This window comes from Dipodomys merriami, unplaced genomic scaffold, assembly GCF_024711535.1.
Source record: "Dipodomys merriami isolate MVZ:Mamm:240054 unplaced genomic scaffold, mDipMer1.0.p SCAF_25, whole genome shotgun sequence".
Classification (NCBI taxonomy): Eukaryota; Metazoa; Chordata; class Mammalia; order Rodentia; family Heteromyidae; genus Dipodomys; species Dipodomys merriami.
The window spans coordinates 24168759-24186953 of NW_027203937.1; the positions used below are offsets into that span (position 1 = coordinate 24168759).

At 36.6% G+C, this 18195-nt stretch overlaps 1 protein-coding gene across 4 annotated transcripts in view; it reads right to left on the bottom strand.

The window, feature by feature from the left end:
- The window catches only part of Sbf2 (SET binding factor 2), a 307904-nt gene that overhangs the window by 161052 nt on the left and 128657 nt on the right, over nucleotides 1–18195 (bottom strand). For all 4 annotated transcript variants that reach the window (XM_070035292.1, XM_070035290.1, XM_070035293.1 and 1 more), the window contains 5 exons: nucleotides 8037–8156; nucleotides 6305–6415; nucleotides 5001–5106; nucleotides 4270–4402; nucleotides 3132–3240 (listed from right to left, as the gene is read on the bottom strand). In XM_070035292.1, coding sequence (XP_069891393.1) covers nucleotides 3132–3240; nucleotides 4270–4402; nucleotides 5001–5106; nucleotides 6305–6415; nucleotides 8037–8156 — 579 coding nt within the window. The remainder of the gene's footprint in view (nucleotides 1–3131; nucleotides 3241–4269; nucleotides 4403–5000; nucleotides 5107–6304; nucleotides 6416–8036; nucleotides 8157–18195) is intronic.

Genomic DNA, 18195 nt, shown 5'->3' on the forward strand with positions numbered 1-18195 from the left:
GCTCTTTCATGCTCTCATTCCTTTTCCCATATGTTGAAATTATATATTAGCAGCAACCTGGCCTTAAGCTATCAGCTAATGACAATGCCTGAGAGGATTCTGGTAGAAATATGAGAAAGAAAGGTTGGACATTAAATGACTTTGTAGAACAAACTTGTTTAGCATAATGGAACATTCTATGCACTGTTCCAAGTGAGCCATTTAATGTATTTGGATGATTTCTTATAGTATCTTAGCTCAAATACTAAATAGTTACTCCAAAATTACAGCAAAGCAATATACATCTAATGACTATTGTTAAGGGAAAAAATGATTTTATCCTTTACCAACTCATATTTAAAAATAACTTACATTAAGATCTAAGAGACACTAGGTGAGACTAGTTAAGCTATTACATTGCTAATATGATTACAGTTCATTTTAATTTAATCATTAAAATGTTAAGAAATTTACACTTGGCAAAACTTGGTTTGTGCCATCAAGTGTGATTGTATTTAGCTGTAACAAAATTATTCACAAATCATATCATTATGCTTTTACTAGTGCTAATTATACTATGTTAATATTTATTAATTTATATATTTTATATGGTAAAATAAACGAGGTATCAACATATAAGGTTAGGAAAATGATTAATATACAAAGGGGGGTCCTGTTTATAATGTTGAATAATCTTTTTGTTAGTTTAAATGACACTTCTGTTTTGATAATAACTGTAATCACTGAGTAATTACTAACAGACCTGGTGCTAACATCTGAAACTAAATCAGAAGTAGAATGAGAAATTGTCAGGAAATCTGTTCTTCACACAGTATAGTCCTCATCTCATATAAGGAATTTATTCTATTACTAGACAGCCCTGTGGCTGGCAATGCTCATTCTATACCTATTATCCCCACTGATTCTCTTTTAGACCTTACAACTAGCTGCAAAAGGAGAAATAGAGGATAGGAAATAGAAGATGAGGGAAGAAAGAAAAAAAAATAAAGAAGAGAGAGAGAAGTATCTTACCTTCCTCACTATGACAGCCACTTAAACATTTATCCTTGGCTACCAAACAGTATTAGACTATTGAGAAAATTTCTTTAAAGCATTATAAACTATCGTTTATAAACTCCTGATAATCCTGGATATCCTTCTCTGAAGCACTTTACTTTTACTTACATATTTACATTGGTGGTACTATGGTCTGAATTCTGATCCTTATGGTTGCTAGGCAGGCAGACTACAACTTGGGCTATGCCCCAACTCCTTTTTGTGTTAGTTACTTTTCAGGTAGGGCTTTTATTTTTGTCAGGGTTGGCCTCAGAATTCAATCCTCTTACTATGGCCTTCTGTGGAGCTGGAATTCCAGGCACACATCACCATGTCTGGCTTATTAAATGAAATCTTGCTAATTTTTTGTCCAGACTGGCCTTGAAATGCAATAGTCCTGGATCTATACCTCCTAAGAAGCTGGGATTTTAGGAATGAGCCACTATGCCAAGGCTGAAGTACTTCATTTTGTTACAGCTCCTCTTAAAAGTGTGATAACTAGAATGAAACATTATTCTACAACCTAGCTTTTCTTTCTTCAGTATTTACCTTTTAAAAAAATATTTGCTATTTGGAATTAACAATATAAATTTAGTAGGGGCTTATATTGAGTTTGCATACCACTAAAACTAAATTCTCTAGTTAGTTTTCAGTCATTGAGGACTAAGACAGGTCTCACATTAAAATATGAATTAAGTACTTATTTAAAAAACATAGAAATGGGGGAGTGGCGCTGTGGCTCAAGCGGTAGAGCACTCGCCTTGAGCTGAAGAGCTAAGGGACAGCGCCCAGCCCCAGAGTTCAAGCCCCACGACTGACTAAAAAATAAATAAATAAATAAAAACATAGAAAGGGAATATTAATTAATCATTTACCCTCTTTTCTTTTTTGGGGGGTCCGGTCGTGGGGCCTGAACTCTGGGTCTGGGCACTGTCCCTCAGCTCTTCAGCTCAAGGTTGGCACTCTACCTCTTGAGCCACAGCGCCACTTCCAGCTTTTTTCTTTTTGCTTATGTGGTGCTGAGGAATCGAACCCATGGCCTCATGCATGCAAGGCAAGCGCTCTACCACTGAGCCACCTTCCCAGCCCTGTGAAACTCTTATCTCCAATAAACCACCAGAAAACCAAAGTGGTGCTGTGGCTTAAGTGGTAAAGCTAGCCTTGAGCTAAAGAGCTGACGGACATCACTCAGGCCCAGAGTTCAAGCCCCATGGCTAACAAAAAAGAAAAAAATATATATATATATATATAAGAATTGGGTATGTTGATGCACATGTTTAGTCCGAGCTACAGGAAGCCAAGGCAGTAGGATCACTTGAGCTCAGGAGTTCAAGTCTAGAATGGGCAACAGAGATGAGATCCCTTGTCAAAAAAAGCTAATGAAAGCCAAGCACCAGTGGATGGTACCTCTAATCCTAGCTACTCAGAAGGCTGATATCTGAGGATTGCAGTTTGAACATAGGCCAAGGCAGGAAAGTATGTAGACTATTATCTCTAGTTAACATTCAAAAAGCCAGAAGTGGAACTGTAACTTACCTGGCAATAGTCTTGAGCAAAAAGAAAAAAGTTCAGGGACAGTGCCCAGGCCTTGAGTTTAAGCCCCAAGACTGACACCACCACCACCACCACCAACAACAACAAAAAACCCAAAACCAATGAATTCTCTTTTAAAAAAATTTCCCAGAGTGGGCACCACAGTGGCTCAGTTTGTAATCCTAGCTACTCAGAAAGCTGAAATATGAGGATTCAAAGTTCAAAGCCAGTCCAGGCAGGAAAGTTGTGAGTCTAATCTCAATTAACTACCAAAAAGCCAGAAGAAGTATGGCCCAAGTAGTAAAACACTAGCCTTGAGCTAAATAGCTAAGGGACAGTGTACAGGCCCTGAGTTCAAGCTCCAAGACCAGCAAACACACACACACAAAATCAACCATATATACTATGTGGCAAAATTAATATATTTATACTTTTCATTGTTTTTATTCCAGTCCATCTCTGTTAGAAATGCAAAAGATCCGAAAATAGTTAAATGTTACAGCACTCAAAGAAATGGAAGGCTCTAGACTTAATAACCAGGAAATTTAAAGATGAATACTTACAAGTTCATGGATATCACTTTTAAAAATGGAATGTACTCCAATAATGAAAGGTGTGGGGGAACTCAGAACTTCCAGTAGCTGAGCCGGGAGAATGGGAATATAAGGGTAACTGTAAACAATTAAAATGTTATTTATCTATTTTTTCCCATAATATATTTTCTTTCACTTTTATACAGTATAAACTTCATATTATCTATAATTAAAATGATCAATTGTCATGCATGTTAATGTTAATTTTTCAAGGATTAAAAATTTAATGTTTTAAGATATAATCAAATATAACAAGACAAAGTAAATGGAACCCAGGTGGGCTTTGTTAATTACTTCTTCCCCCTAACAATCAGGCTCTTTATGTCATTGTTTGAAGAAATCTGACATTAAAGACTAACACTAAATGACACTTGTGTTTGAAGATTAAGTAATAATTTGCCAATAGAATATAGTCATTAATATTTCATTCTCTATACTCGGTTCTAGAATTCAGTGAAGAGCATCAAAAAAAAATTAAAGTCAAGAAGGTTCAGAAGAGCACATAGACTTAAAAGAATTAAAGAAATTCTAGAGACAATCTCAAGTGTCATGTACAGTGAATGATCTGAAGTTTCCTAGATGGTATGATTAGTAAACAGTATAGTAAATACTGTACATTTACAGTATAGTAAATATTGTAATGCTTAAAATTTATTTAATATTTTATTATAGAAAGTTTTAACCTATTCCCTAAAATAGAAAAAAATTATAATGAAGGCCTATGTATTTAATCCAAGTTTGATAATGTACACATATACACATATATATCTTTAGTAAGTATCTAATAATATTAAAGGTTCTATTAACAGAATTACAATACCATTATAACGACTAGAAGTAATATTCCCTTAATATTAAATAGCATTGACCAAAGGCTTTTATTAGTAATTATATTTAAAGAAAATGACAAGTCTGACAATACTAATCAAAATAATTTTCACTAATCCACAATAGAGTATAACTTGGAAAAATTCCAAATTCTAGGCAAGGTTTTAGTAGACTTTTACACCAGCATAACCCTGGCTCAAAGCCACTGTGCCATGACATTTGATTTACCAATAAGTAGTACCTATTTAGAAAAAATACAATGAACAAGTAAAAAACTCACCTATATTTAAGAGGAAACATTAAAGACTCCAAGGCTCTACAGGCATCACTAAGTCTCTGGAAACTTGCAGAATGGAAGAGAACCTTATTTTCTGTAAGGACTGCACAAAAGAGGTTCAGCACATTTTGAATTCCTGAAAACAGAAGAGAAAAGGCTTATTGAATGCATTTAGATTTATTTATGTTGCCAACAATCATAAATAAACAATGACATAAAAACAAAAGTCCAATCTTTTAGAATTTCTGAAGCAAAATACCTAACCTATAAATTCTACATAACCCATGAATATGTTTTCCTAGATTTCAGGTTTTTATTCAAAATGGAACATTTCTACAACTTATATTTCAGACTTTTTTTTTCACTGAGGTGAAATTCACCTAATATGAAATTAACTACTTTGAGGTGAAAACTCATTGGCATTTAATAATTCTGAATGTTGTACATCCATTCATTCTAAAAAGAAACATATTAGCTTCTCCTCTCTCTCTCTCTCTCTCTCCCCCCCCCCCCCCCACTAGTGGCTCATGCCTAAAATCCTAGCAACTCAGGCTTAGATCTGAGGATCGAAGCCAGTCCAGGTAGAAAAGTCTATGAGACTCTTATCTCCAATTAAATGGAACAGTGGCTCAAAGTGGTAGAGTGCTAATCTTGAGCAAAAAGTTCAAGGACAGTGCCTAGGCCTTGAGTTCAACCTTCATGACCAACCAAAAAAAAAAAAAAAAAAGACCTACCCAACTGCTGAAACAAAAGAGCCACGCTAGTGCCTGTGATGGGAAGACTGTCATGTAAAGGAGTCTGGATCAGTTGTCTATCTCCTGCACCCAGTGAAAACAGTTTCTGCAGAATAAGAAACAGACACAAAATCAATGTGATTTGGACACTTTCTTAAAAAAAAATCTCTTCAAAGTTCAACTTTAGATCAAATGACCATGTAAGAGTTAATTAACAAATGCAAAGTAACATTACAGTTACTTTGTGTACAACTAAAAATAGCACAAGAAAATTCAGTAGCTGAAAGTTGAAAATTTAATGAAGTTGAGACACAAAATTAACTAACAATTGTAGTGAACAACACATAAAAAGTGTTAAAGTCAACTTTAGTAAAAGTTCAAAATACAATTCTGTTTCTTTAAAGTTTAGGCCCAACTGTTATCAAACCTACACTTCATATTCTACCCTTGTAGCAGATGTAAGGAAGAAATGAACAGCAGTTTGTTTTATTTTAAATGAGACTAACAATTAAAAGACCATGAAAAGACAGAATGGTCAAAAACGCAGGGGACAAATAAAAACTACAAGCTCTAACTTTATTTAACATTTCTGTCATATTGAGGATTTCAGTGAATGTTTTAGAGTTATCCTTCTCACTCAATATTATGTAAAAATAAAACAAATGATCAACCAATTGTTTTCAGGGTTTAAGGATAAGATTTTTTTTGGAGGGGGAGGTACTGGGGAGTTGAACTCTGGGCCTCACATACATAAAGCATGTACTCTTACCAAGAGCTACATGCCCTAGCTCAAAATCCACATTTAAAGTATGTTTGCTAGAAACAAACCATAGCAGAAATGATTTTTTCTACTTCAGAGACAAATATGAAAATTTCAAAATATATTGAATAAAGGAATCTATTTTAAAGCAGTTGTAATGTTACAATGATCTATGGAGTTTTCTTGAGGTTGTCTCAAAATTTTTGTCACTCAAATATTTTTAATTTAACAAAAATGACATATCTCTACATAGGAGTCAGAAAGGTAGAAAGAGCACTTTTAAAAGTTCAGCCTAAAGAAGTTACAGTCAAAAATTACAGAGTTCAAGTTACACAAAATATGACTTCTAATTACAATATATGAAAGGTGAACTGTTAAAATAAACCTTGTAACTAAGAAAAGAATGGAATTTTTTGTGTCTTCCTAGAAGACATACTGCTTACCTAATCGAGGGTATTTTCTAAAACGAAAGTATTAAAACAATTCTTTCTTTCCCTTTCTACACAAAATAAATTAACTCCACTTCCTTTTCTATTCTATTTACCTGAGACCCTCCAGATGCTGGGACAAGGCAAGCACAAAGGTTTGCAATGAGACTTTCCAAGGAGACATTCAGACTATCCACATATACAGTATAAATCAAACCCAGGCAAGCCTGAAAAGAGTAAGATGAATATAGTCATTGCATGGAAAAAAGCACCGAAAATAAATTATGACATCTGTTCCCAGGAAGATGCCTTTTTGAATCAATTAAAGTCTATTCTGCCGAGAACACAGAATCAATTTTAAGCCACAAATAATATTAAGTTTATTAAATTTTCCTCTAGGACCAGAACCTCTAAATGCGGTAAGTTTATGGCAGAAAGCCATAATTTGTAAAACAGGTTTCTCTTGCAGATAACTAATCTAGCTAATTTGCAGGGTTAAAACTGTTGTTGACCTACAGTTTGCCTTATCATTTCAATTTACTTTTCATAACTTGAAATTTCAAGTTAAAAAATTAGAGATTTTCTTTGTGATTCTTATATATCTAGAACATTTATTCAATAGAAAATTCATAGACAATAAGAAATCACTTTGAACTCGGGTGATAAAACAATAGATAAAATGTAATCTTAATTTATAGAAATTTGTGACTGAAAAATTAATTGTTAGACATTATCCACTGACTAAGCAAAAGGAAAGATATGTACATATCACCCAATGTGGAAGAAACAGTTGAGTTGTCAGAGCTCACAGAATTCACAAACATTATAGGCCACGATAATGACAATTTGCCTTGTGAAGTTTAAAACGTGTTTGGGACTTTAAGTATCACTATCTCACAATATTGTGAAATTTATGTACTCAATAATCTCAATAAAAAAAATTTTTTTAAAAAGAATTACCCACTGGAATAAAGTGACACAAACTGATTTTTTTTCTAGAATATATAATTTCATTTTCTAGACTTTTTCAGAAAGTATGCATTACTACAAATACTTAAAAATCCTTACTTAAAAATAATTTTTAACAATTGCAAATTCTGAGTATCCAAAGAAAAAAGCTAGAACAATTTTTCTCTTCAAATATATATATATATATATATATATATATATATAGAGAGAGAGAGAGAGAGAGAGAGAGAGAGAGAGAGAGACAGAGACAGAGAGAGAGAGAGAGAGAGAGAGAGAGAGAGAGTCTTTTTTTTTTGAAACATGGTCTTGGCTTTGTAACTTAAGACTGTCTTGATATTGAGATCCTCCTGCTTGTCTCCAGTTAGAATTACAATAATGCACCACCATATCCAGCCTATAAACAATTTTAAAGATATGTTGGCAGTATTATGAGAATTATTTGAATTATGATCATTTTTATGAGTGTTATACATGAGACTTTTAAATTATTATTCAAATAATTATAAGAATTACATGAAATATCAATTACTCCTACTTACTTCAGACTGATCATAAGGTCAATAAATATTAAGGCTGTTAAATTACTAATTTCCTTTTTAATTTGCAGAAGATAAAATTATTTTTTATAATTATTTATAAAGTTTGTTCAATTAATATTAGACCTATTTAAAAAGAATACTATAACCTTGAATGTGTAAACAGTATCATTAACTTACTCAAGTATAACATTCATTCAACATGAATTTATTTCTTCTGTTCAAACTAATTTTATTGATGAATCACTATAATGATATTTTCAATACAAAAAACTTATCATCATGATTCACTCAAAAGAGTTATAAAATAATACTAATTAACAATGATATATGAGTTCTTTACCCTAAAAATTTCTGGATAATCTAATCTGGATACCAACACCAGGCTTTTGGGAGCAAACACTTCTGCAGGCTGAATTAAACCAGACACTTCTTCACCATCAATCTCTTCCTTCTTTGTTCCCTAGAAAAAGTGACATTATAATGAACAGACAGAATTTCCCACGTTCACAGTTCATAAAGATGTTCTTAGCATACATCAGGCAGATGATTTACAAAAATCTTCTTTATAAATATCATGTAAAGAATTGCTAAAGCAAGAACTACTTATTTCATTTTTGAAAAGTTTCTTAAACTCAAGATATGTACTATGGTTTTGAGCATGTCCCTTTTGAGTGAGGTATCAAAGATGAGTAAGATATGCAAATTATTTCTAAGTAGTGACTCAAATAATTAAAATGACACTTGCTTAAATGGAAAGTCAGTTCCTAAAAGTGGAAAAAAGTCGTTTTAGAAATGAGGCCTAAATTATTTTTTCTGCATGGCCAAATCTTTTAATATTACGATAATAAAATGCTCAGTACTCTTGGAAGCAAAACACAAATAAGCTCTAAATTGTTTTTGTTCATAAGCAACAATATTTACATTTTGAAAAAAACTTTTTACACACAAAACTTTCAGAATGTGCTTAATGCCATTCAAATGTATGTTTATACATGGTTAAAATGGTTTTAGATTTTTACCACAATAAAAAAAAGGCTTAACATCTATGTTTCAACAACTAAACACTGATAAAACTTAAGTATTATTCTCATTTATGAATCAAACAAGGAAAGAAAGAGCAGAGAAATAAACATCAAGAGTTGTCTACATATTCTAAGATTCTAGGACCTTTTTCCTAACTAGAATCCCCTTTATACAAATTGAAGTTCCAGCTGAAATTTTATTTTTCTCCCCTGAAGTCTTTCCTTTTTTTCTTTTACTTTCCAGTGTTTCCCCAATCTATCAGACATACTTATATTTAGTTCTTCTGCTATCCTTTTCCCCAAATGCCATAAATTGCTGCCTATTTGACATTGCTACTTATAATATCAAAAGACATCTTGAATATATTCAAAATATAGTTCTGATTCTTCTCCCTAAACCACTTCCCCTGCAGCACTCTCTATTAATGGTAATCCTAACCATTCACTTGATTCTCTTTTTGCATTGTTCATTTCTAACTATGAACAATCCTAGTTTCTAAATTTCCTCCACTGCTACCACAATACCATGAGCCACCATCATCTGTAGTCAATTAATAATCATTTTCCATCAACTGTAGCCCTCTTTTGCTTCCTTGATTCTCTTCACAATCAGGGAGCTTTCACCTACAAATCTATGGACCTGTTATATAACAACAACTAGGGAATACTAACAACTAGGGCCTACCAACTAGGGCCACCTCCTGAAGATCTTCATTCAAGTATCTCCTTCCTGTTTGACAAGTCTTTGATGATACATCTACTCAAAACTATCATGCCCTAAACTCCCTATTCTATTTCCTTGCCTTAGTTCTCTCCATTGCACTTGTCAGTATCCACCTATCATTTGTTTTACTTATCTTGTATTTTGATTTGTCTGTTTCCTCCACTAGAATATGCTACATAAAGGCCAGAACATGTTGTCAGGTTTAATAGTAATTTCCAAGTTCCCAAAATAAGGGTTGGGTACATAGTTGACACTCAAGAATTTACTCACTGAATAAATGCAGAAATAAATTTTCTTGGAATGGTTTTCTGGGTATTATACCAAGTATAGTCTTTCTCTGCTCCTCATGGGGGTCAAAAATTGCATTTTTAATTCTCTTTAGAGCTTACTTGGTTTCTAACAAGTACAATATAACCAAGTATTAGTTGTCAGTGGAATGCGCATATCCAAAGGGAACTATTTATATGCATAAGATCTATATGCTCTTGAAAAACTTCATTTATAACAAAGCAAAAAAATAAAAGTAGGTTGGTTTCTGTAATCCTTAGAAATAATAAAAATGTGATGATTATTTATCAAAGATTTCCACACTTAATGAGTCATATTCTTCATGGATTAATAAATCTAAAATGACAACAAATGACTGAAATTCCTGGAAGAGATAAAACCTATCCACATTTTTATTAGATTATGATAAATGCCCTAGAGTAACATTAAAAGACAGCTTGAGTAAGTAGATAACCATTTCAAATAAGGACCATCAAACATAAACACAAAACAGGGCTGGATATGTGGCTTAGTGGTAGAGTGCTTGACTAGCATATATGAAGCCCTGGGTTTGGTTCCTTAGCAACACATAAACAGAAAAAGTTGGAAATGGTGATGTAGCTCAGGTGGTAGAGTGGTAGCTTTGAGCAAATGGAGCTCACAGACAGTGCCCAAGCCCTGAGTTCAAGCCCCCGAACAGACAAAAGAAAAACAAAAAAACAAAACAAAAACTCCCCACAAAACAGTGTTTGCTGGTCACTTCCTAAAGCTGTTCTTTAAACACTCACTAAACTGAATAAATATTAACAAGGAAGAGAAAAAGAATTGATATAATGTAAATGAGTACTAAATGGAAATAATTTCATTTTATGTATACAATTTTTTATTATAAAGGTTGACTTTTACTTTGTAAATTCTAAAGTATTATTATTCTTTTTTTTTTCTGCTAGTCCTGGGGTTTGAACTCAGAGCACTATCCTGAGCTTCTTTTGCTCAAGGCTAGCACTTTACCACTTGAGCCACAATGCCATTTCCAGCCTTTCCTATTTATGTGGTACTGTGGAATTGAACCCAGAGCTTCATGCATGCTAGGCAAGCACTCTACCACTAAGCCACATTCCCAGCCTAAAAGTGTTACTATTCTTGTAACTGTTCTTCAAGAATACATTGTCCCCAGAAGAGGGAAATGGGAAAATATACAACAGTGGGGCCCAACACTGCACTGGACATTGATGAAAATGAACTAAGCAACTCAAGGGCAGCAATGGGAGAGAAAGAATGAGAGGGAAGAAGGAATGGCTTATACTAAACAAAAGGAAAGAAATGTACATATCATTCAATGTGGAAGAAATAGTTGAGTTGTCAAAGCTCATAGAATTCACAAACTTTATAGACAATGATAATGAGAATCTGCCTCATGAAGGTTAAAATGTGTTTGAGACTTAAACTAAATATCACTATCTCACAATACTGTGAAATTTGTGAAATTTATGTAATCAGTTAATCTCAATAAAAAAAAATACAAAAAAAGAATACATTGTCCCAAAGATTGGGGATGTAGCTTAACAATTATTTATCCAGAAAGTATGTTTGTGTTTTATTAATATGTGTTTATTGTTTTAATACTGGGGAATAAAGGTCTAAAAGGTTTTATTTCAAATACCTTCAATTATGAGACTATAGGTGATATGGTACATATAAAATATATGTACATCCAGAGAAAAAATGATTTTCTAAAATGTTTAATTTGTATTCTCTTTTTTTTTGGGGGGGGGGGGGTCTGGTCGTGGGGCCTGAACTCTGGGCCTGGGCGCTGTCCCTCAGCTCTTCAGCTCAAGGCTAGCATTCTACCGCTTGAGCCACAGCACCCCTTCCGGCTTTTTCTGCTTATGTGGTGCTGAGGAATTGAACCCAGGGCCTCATGCATGCAAGGCAAGCGCTCTACCACTGAGCCACCTTCCCAGCCCCTGTATTCTCTTAATAACAAAAACTCAGCTTGTGTTTATTTATTAAACATTTGCTACTCAGTGAACCATACCATGGCTGTCAGAACGATAGGGTGCAATCCCTTTTGTCAGAAAACTGATAGTCTCATTTAAATGATCAAAGCAACACAGATGATAAAACAGAATTAGGTATAAAACTATATTGCAATAATTAGAGTCTATAGTCAAAATGTCTGAGAAACTGTGAGAGACAAAATTAGTAAAGTCCATAGAAATGAAACCTATTTAAAGACGATAAATAGGAGAAGTAACAGTTACCTTATTTATGTAACTGTAGCCACTCTGTGCATAACCTTTACAATTTAAAAAATAATTTTTTAAAAAAGAAATAATGGTAAAGGGAAAGAAAAAAAGAAAAAGAAAAAAATCCAACAAAGGATCAAAAGATTCAGCCTTAGAAAAGAGCAGTATGCAGTATGCTTTGCAATCTGACTGATACAAATTCTAACATATACTTACCTGCTCATTTAATTTGTCATTCATTTTAATCCCTATATGTTTTTTAAAAATACTGTAACAACATTGTGTGTGTGTGTGTGTGTGTGTGTGTGTGTGTGTGTGTGTGTGTACCAGGCCTTGAACTCAGGACTCATTTTCTTCAAGGCTTTCTTTCTCATAGCTGGCATTCTAGCACTTGAGCCACGCCTCCAGTTTGGAATTTTGCTAGTTAATTGGAAATGGCAGCTTTTGAATTTTTCTAACTGGGCTGGCTTTGAACTGCATTCTTCTAGATCTCAGATTTCTGTAATCTTGGTTAAGATTACAGGCATATATCAATGCTGCCTGCCTAGTTTAATGCTAGATTTTTATGCTACCTATAGTCATATTGAACTAAAATTCCTTGCCTATTTTGATAGTATTAAGTTGGCAAAATAGACCAATTTGAAATAATTTTAATATCAGAAGTATATGATGGCCAGAGTTCCAGAGAACAGGGGGCTGTCTGCAGATAACCCGCACAGAGGCCGCCTGAGGTACCGGTGTCAGACCGGCCGATTGTGATGAACGGAGAAACCCCCGAGCCTGGAACTCGGCCCCACGACGGGAGCCCCAGAGCTACACAGGAGCCCACAGAAAAACAGAGCAGAAGACCTGCAAGGAACTGGTGCTGATCCAGAGAGTGCAGAGAAAAACCCCAGCGCTCAGAACCTGTATGGAGGCCCCGCCCCCACCCCTCGGGCAGAGGCCAGAGGCCCATCCTGCTGCATGGACCCAACCAAGGCAGAGATAGAAGAGAATCACACAGAGCCACCACCGCTCAGCCCAGCCCGCAACCACCCCAACTGAACTCTGATTGCAATGGCAACGGACGACTTACATCACACAGAAATAACTAGCTCCAGGGTGAGTACACCGCAGGGGACAGTGTATCCCTCAAGGGAGACCAGAGCTGGTGGGAATCCCCAGACCCTGACCCAGACTCCCTACCCCAACACCTGGACCACAAAACTGGGAACTGTTTGAGAGCTCCACCAGCCTGCAGAGCACACTCAGCTGGCCAGGCTAGAGCAAGAGCGCCCCTGGAAGGGAGCTTAAACACCCACACCAGGAACAGCACCCCTGGGTCAAGACACCCAATAGAAGAAATTTGAACTGTGTACCCCAGGCTGCATAACCTATGAGGTATACACAGCATCACAGGCCCAATTGGCGTGCCCCAGGCAGGGGGCCGGGACCAGGCCTGGGGATCTGGTGCCTGAGCAACACAACCAACTCCTCCCAACTGAAGTCAGAAGCTGAGCATATGCCTCAGCAGAGGGGAGAAAAACAGGGAACTGCACCCCCTAGGAAACACGCCTGTGACAACAAAAGACCAGGGGGCTCAGGACAAGAGAAGCCCAAACCCCACCAGAACCCAACCCATATATTCTAGGCTGGGAATTGGACAACACAGGCCACCAGCACCTGATAGTAGGCAGGAGCTCAGGCTGGTAAGGTGGCTCAGCAGTATAGTGCTAGTCTTGGGTGCATGAGGCCCTGGATCTGATTCCTCAGCACCACATAAGCAGAAAGGGCCAGAAGTGGTGCTGTGGCTCAAATGGTAGGGTGCCAGCCTTGAGCTGAAGAGCTGAGGAACGGCGCCCAAGCCCAGAGTTCAAGCCCAAAACTGGCCAAAAAAAAAAAAAAAAAAAACCCAAAATCATCAGGAGCCCATAGCAGACTCCAGTATCTGGGAGAGTGCATCCAGAACATCCAATCTTGCCAAGAGCACCCTTAGGAGCAAACAGGCGCAGTCTAGGCTGCTCAACCCTTCCAAAGGCAGGAATTGCCAGTGATCTACAGCAGAGAGCTGAGAATCCTATGTAGGTCAGACCAACAGCTGGAGGTAGGCCCCCAACAGAACCCAGATCAGGTACAGACTCTCTCTACCAATACAGAAACAGCAACCAAGCAAAGACAGACACACCAAAACAAAATTTCAGATTAGTCTCCAATAATCCCTGAATCCCCATGCAAAAATCAGAGAAAAATTACAAGGTTTATTAACACCCAGGATAGCAAGCTATCCCCAATAGCCAGCAGCCACCCAGGGTAGAGCACCAGTGGGAGCAAAGCAGGAATGGAAGACAAAAGCTACATCCAAGGGATGCTGGAGGCAATGACTCAAGAAATAAAGCGAGAAATAGACCAGAAATGGAAAGAACACAGGGGCAAACTATAGAAAGAGATGCAGGATCTCAAACACAAGGTACACCCAAAAGTAGAGGCAGTACATACCTCACTAAGAAGTGAGATAAATGCCAAAATAGAGGCAGTACATACCTCATTAAGAGGTGAGATCAGTACTTTGAGAACCAACATCGAATCCATAAAGGAGTCCATTTCCTCCATGCAAACCACAATGGGAGCGACAGTTAACAGAGTGAATGAAATGGAATGTAGAGTGTCAGATACAGAAGACAGAATATACCAACTGGACCAAAAAATGACAGATATGGAAAAATCACTCAAGTTATGCTAAAGGGAAATTCAAGAGCAAGCAGATAATGCCAAAAAATTTAACCTTTGTATAATTGGAGTGGACAAAGGTAAGGAATATCAAATCAAAGCAAGGGAATGCAACCAACACCTATTCAACAAGATAATCGGTGAAAAATTTCCCCATCTCAAAAAATAACATCTTACCTACATAACAGAAGCATATAGAACACCTAACAAGCAAGATCCCAGGAGAAACACTTCTAGACACATTATAGTAAAAATGATAGATCTGAATAATAAGCAAACAATCTTGCATGCAGCAAAAATGAAGAAGGAGCTATACTACAATGGGAAAAAAAAAATTAGAATCACCGCAGATCTCTCCACACAAACACTGAATTCAAGAAAGGCCTGGGAAAGTACCATACGAGCCCTGAGAGCCAATAACTGCCAACCCAGACTGATATACCCGGCAAAGCTAGCATTCACATTTGATGGAGAGCTGAAAATTTTTAATAGCAAAGAAAAATGAATGAATACATAAACATTAAGCCAGCATTACAAAGAATACTAAGAGGGGGGCCACAACCTGAAGAAAGCAACCAGGAACTGGGACCTGCACCCAGACAGGCATTAATCGAAGTCTAACTGAGCAAGCACAGGAGGAAAGGAAAAAAGAAAAACTGAGGAAAACAGGGAATGACAGGGATCACAATGCATCTCTCTATACTATCTCTTAATATTAATGGGCTTAATTCGCCAATAAAAAGAAAAAGAACTGCAGATTGGATCAGAAAACATGACCCATCCATCTGTTGCCTTCAGGAGACCCACCTCTCAGCCAAACAGACAAACAAACAAACAAACAAAAAAAGGGTTGGAAAAGGATCTACCAATCAAACGCCCCCAGTAAGAAAGCAGGTGTAGCTATCCTGATATCTGACAAAATAAACTTTTCATTAAAATCAATACAGAAAAACAAGGACAGACACTACATATTAATACAGGGAACAATCCAAGAGGAGGATATTACCATCATCAATTTATATTTCCCAAACATTGGTGCACCCAGATATGTTAAGCAAATACTCTCAAACTTACAGAATAAAATAGATCCCAGTACGATAATACTAGGAGAGTTTAACACACCACTCTCACCAAAGGACAGGTCTACCAACCAGAGGATTGGCAAAGAAGCTACCGAATTAAGTGAGGCCATACTTCAAGCGGAATTAACTGACATCTACCGAGTATTTCACCCTAAAACAACACAGTACACATTCTTCTCAGCAGCTCATGGAACTTTCTCCAAAATAGACCATATCATAGTTCATGCAAGGGGATCGACATAATCCCCGGTATCCTATCTGACCACAGTGGAATCAAGCTAGTTCACCGCAGAAATTTCTCTAATACATGGAAATTGAACAGCACACTTCTTAGCAATGCCTGGGTAAGGAAGAGATCAAAGAAGAAATAAAAAATTTCCTACAACTCAATGAAAATGAAAACACCTCGCAAAGAAACTTGTGGGACACAGCAAAAGCAGTCCTGAGGGGCAAATTTATTGCCCTCAGTGCCCACATCAAGAAAATAGAGACAGACCAAGTAAATAATCTCATGTTGCAATTAAAACAGCTAGAAAAACATGAAAAAATGGAACCTAAAGTTACTAGACCTAATTAAGAGCAGAGATTAATCAATTAGAAAATCAGAAAACTATAGACAAAATTAACCAAACAAAAAGCTGGTTCTTTGAAAAAATAAATAAAATTGATGGACCATTGGCAAGATTGATTAAAAAAAGAAGAGAGGAAACCCATATAAACAGGATTAGGGATGCCACAGGAAAAATCACATACCCAAGATATCCTAACAATCTTAACAGACTACTTTCAAAAGTTATACTCTCTAAAGGAAGAAAACCCGGCAGAAATGGATGCATTTTTAGAGAAATACAAGTTGCCCAAACTGAGCAAAGAAGAAGTAAATCAATTAAATAAGCCAATATCCTACAACGAGATACAGGAAGCTATCAAAAGTCTTCCAACAAAAAAAAAGCCCAGGACCAGATGGATTCACAGCAGAATTCTTTAAGACCTTTAAAGAAGAACTAATAGGGCCGGGAAGTTGGCTCAGTGGTAGAGCGCTTGCCTTGCATGCATGAGGCCCTGGGTTTGATTCCTCAGCAACACATAAGCAGGTTTAAAAAAAAAAAAAAAAAAAAGCCAGACAAAAATCAAGAACTCTAACAACAACAGATGCTGGAGGGGATGTGGACAGAAAGGAACCTTACTTCATTGTTGGTGGGAATGTAAACTTGTTCAACCACTTTGGAAAGCAGTATGGAGGTTCCTCAAAAGACTTCACATAGAACTCCCCTATGACCCAGCAATCCCACTTTTGGGCATTTACCCAAATGTTTACAAACAAGACCACACTAAAGCTACCAGCACAACAATGTTTATTGCAGCATTATTTACCATAGCTAAGATATGGAACCAACCCAGATGCCTCTCAGTAGATGAATGGATCAAGAAAATGTGGTATATATACACAATGGAATTCTATGCCTCCATCAGAAAGAATGACATTGCCCCATTTGTTAGGAAATGGAAAAACTTGGAAAAAATTATATTAAGTGAAGTAAGCCAGGCCCAAAGAAACATAGGTCCCATGGTTTCCCTTATTTGCAATATCTAGTATATGTATGAGTCAAGCAGAAAAGGTCAGATAATGTGATGTCAGGAAAATGAACCCTTAGATATGTATTTAAATGGTTTTTTCTTTCATGCATGTGTTTCTAATGCATTTATAAGATTATCTCTTTGTTGCTTTGTATGTCCCTCCCCCACAGTATAACCCCTGCTTTCACTATATTTGATGTCAGTATAACTTGTGGAGGAGATGGGGAAAATCCAGTTGTTTAAGGATACAGGTAGACCTGTTGCAACAATGAGAAGTACAAGTTGTCATGTCCAAAATGAGCTTTACAACGTCGGTGCGGGGGGGGGGGGGGGGGGGAAGGGGGGGAAGTAGAAGGATTGGGATTGGGGGGGAGGGGGGAGGCTGGGAAGGGATGTGAAGGGTAAACCAAAGGAGGAGGCTGCAATGCTTGGTAAGAAATGTACGCATTATCCTGCCCATGTAATTGTAACCCCTCTGTACAGTATGTTCACAAATAAAATGAAATTAAATTTTAAAAAAAAAGCCAGAAGTGGCGCTGTGGCTCAAGTGGTAGAGTGCTAGCCTTGAGCCGAAGAGCTGAGGGACAGCGCCCAGGCCCAGAGTTCAGGCCCCACAACCGGACCAAAAAAAAAAAGAAGAAGAACTAATACCCATACTCCTCAAGCTCTTCAGAGAAACAGAGGAGGGAGCTATCCCAAACTCATTCTACGAAGCCAATATCACACTCATCCCCAAACCAGGCAAAGACCCAACCAAAAAAGAGAATTACAGGCCAATTTCCTTGATGAACACAGATGCAAAGATCCTTAACAAGATTCTAGCTAACAGAATCCAGAAACACATTTAAAAAAATCATACACTATGACCAGG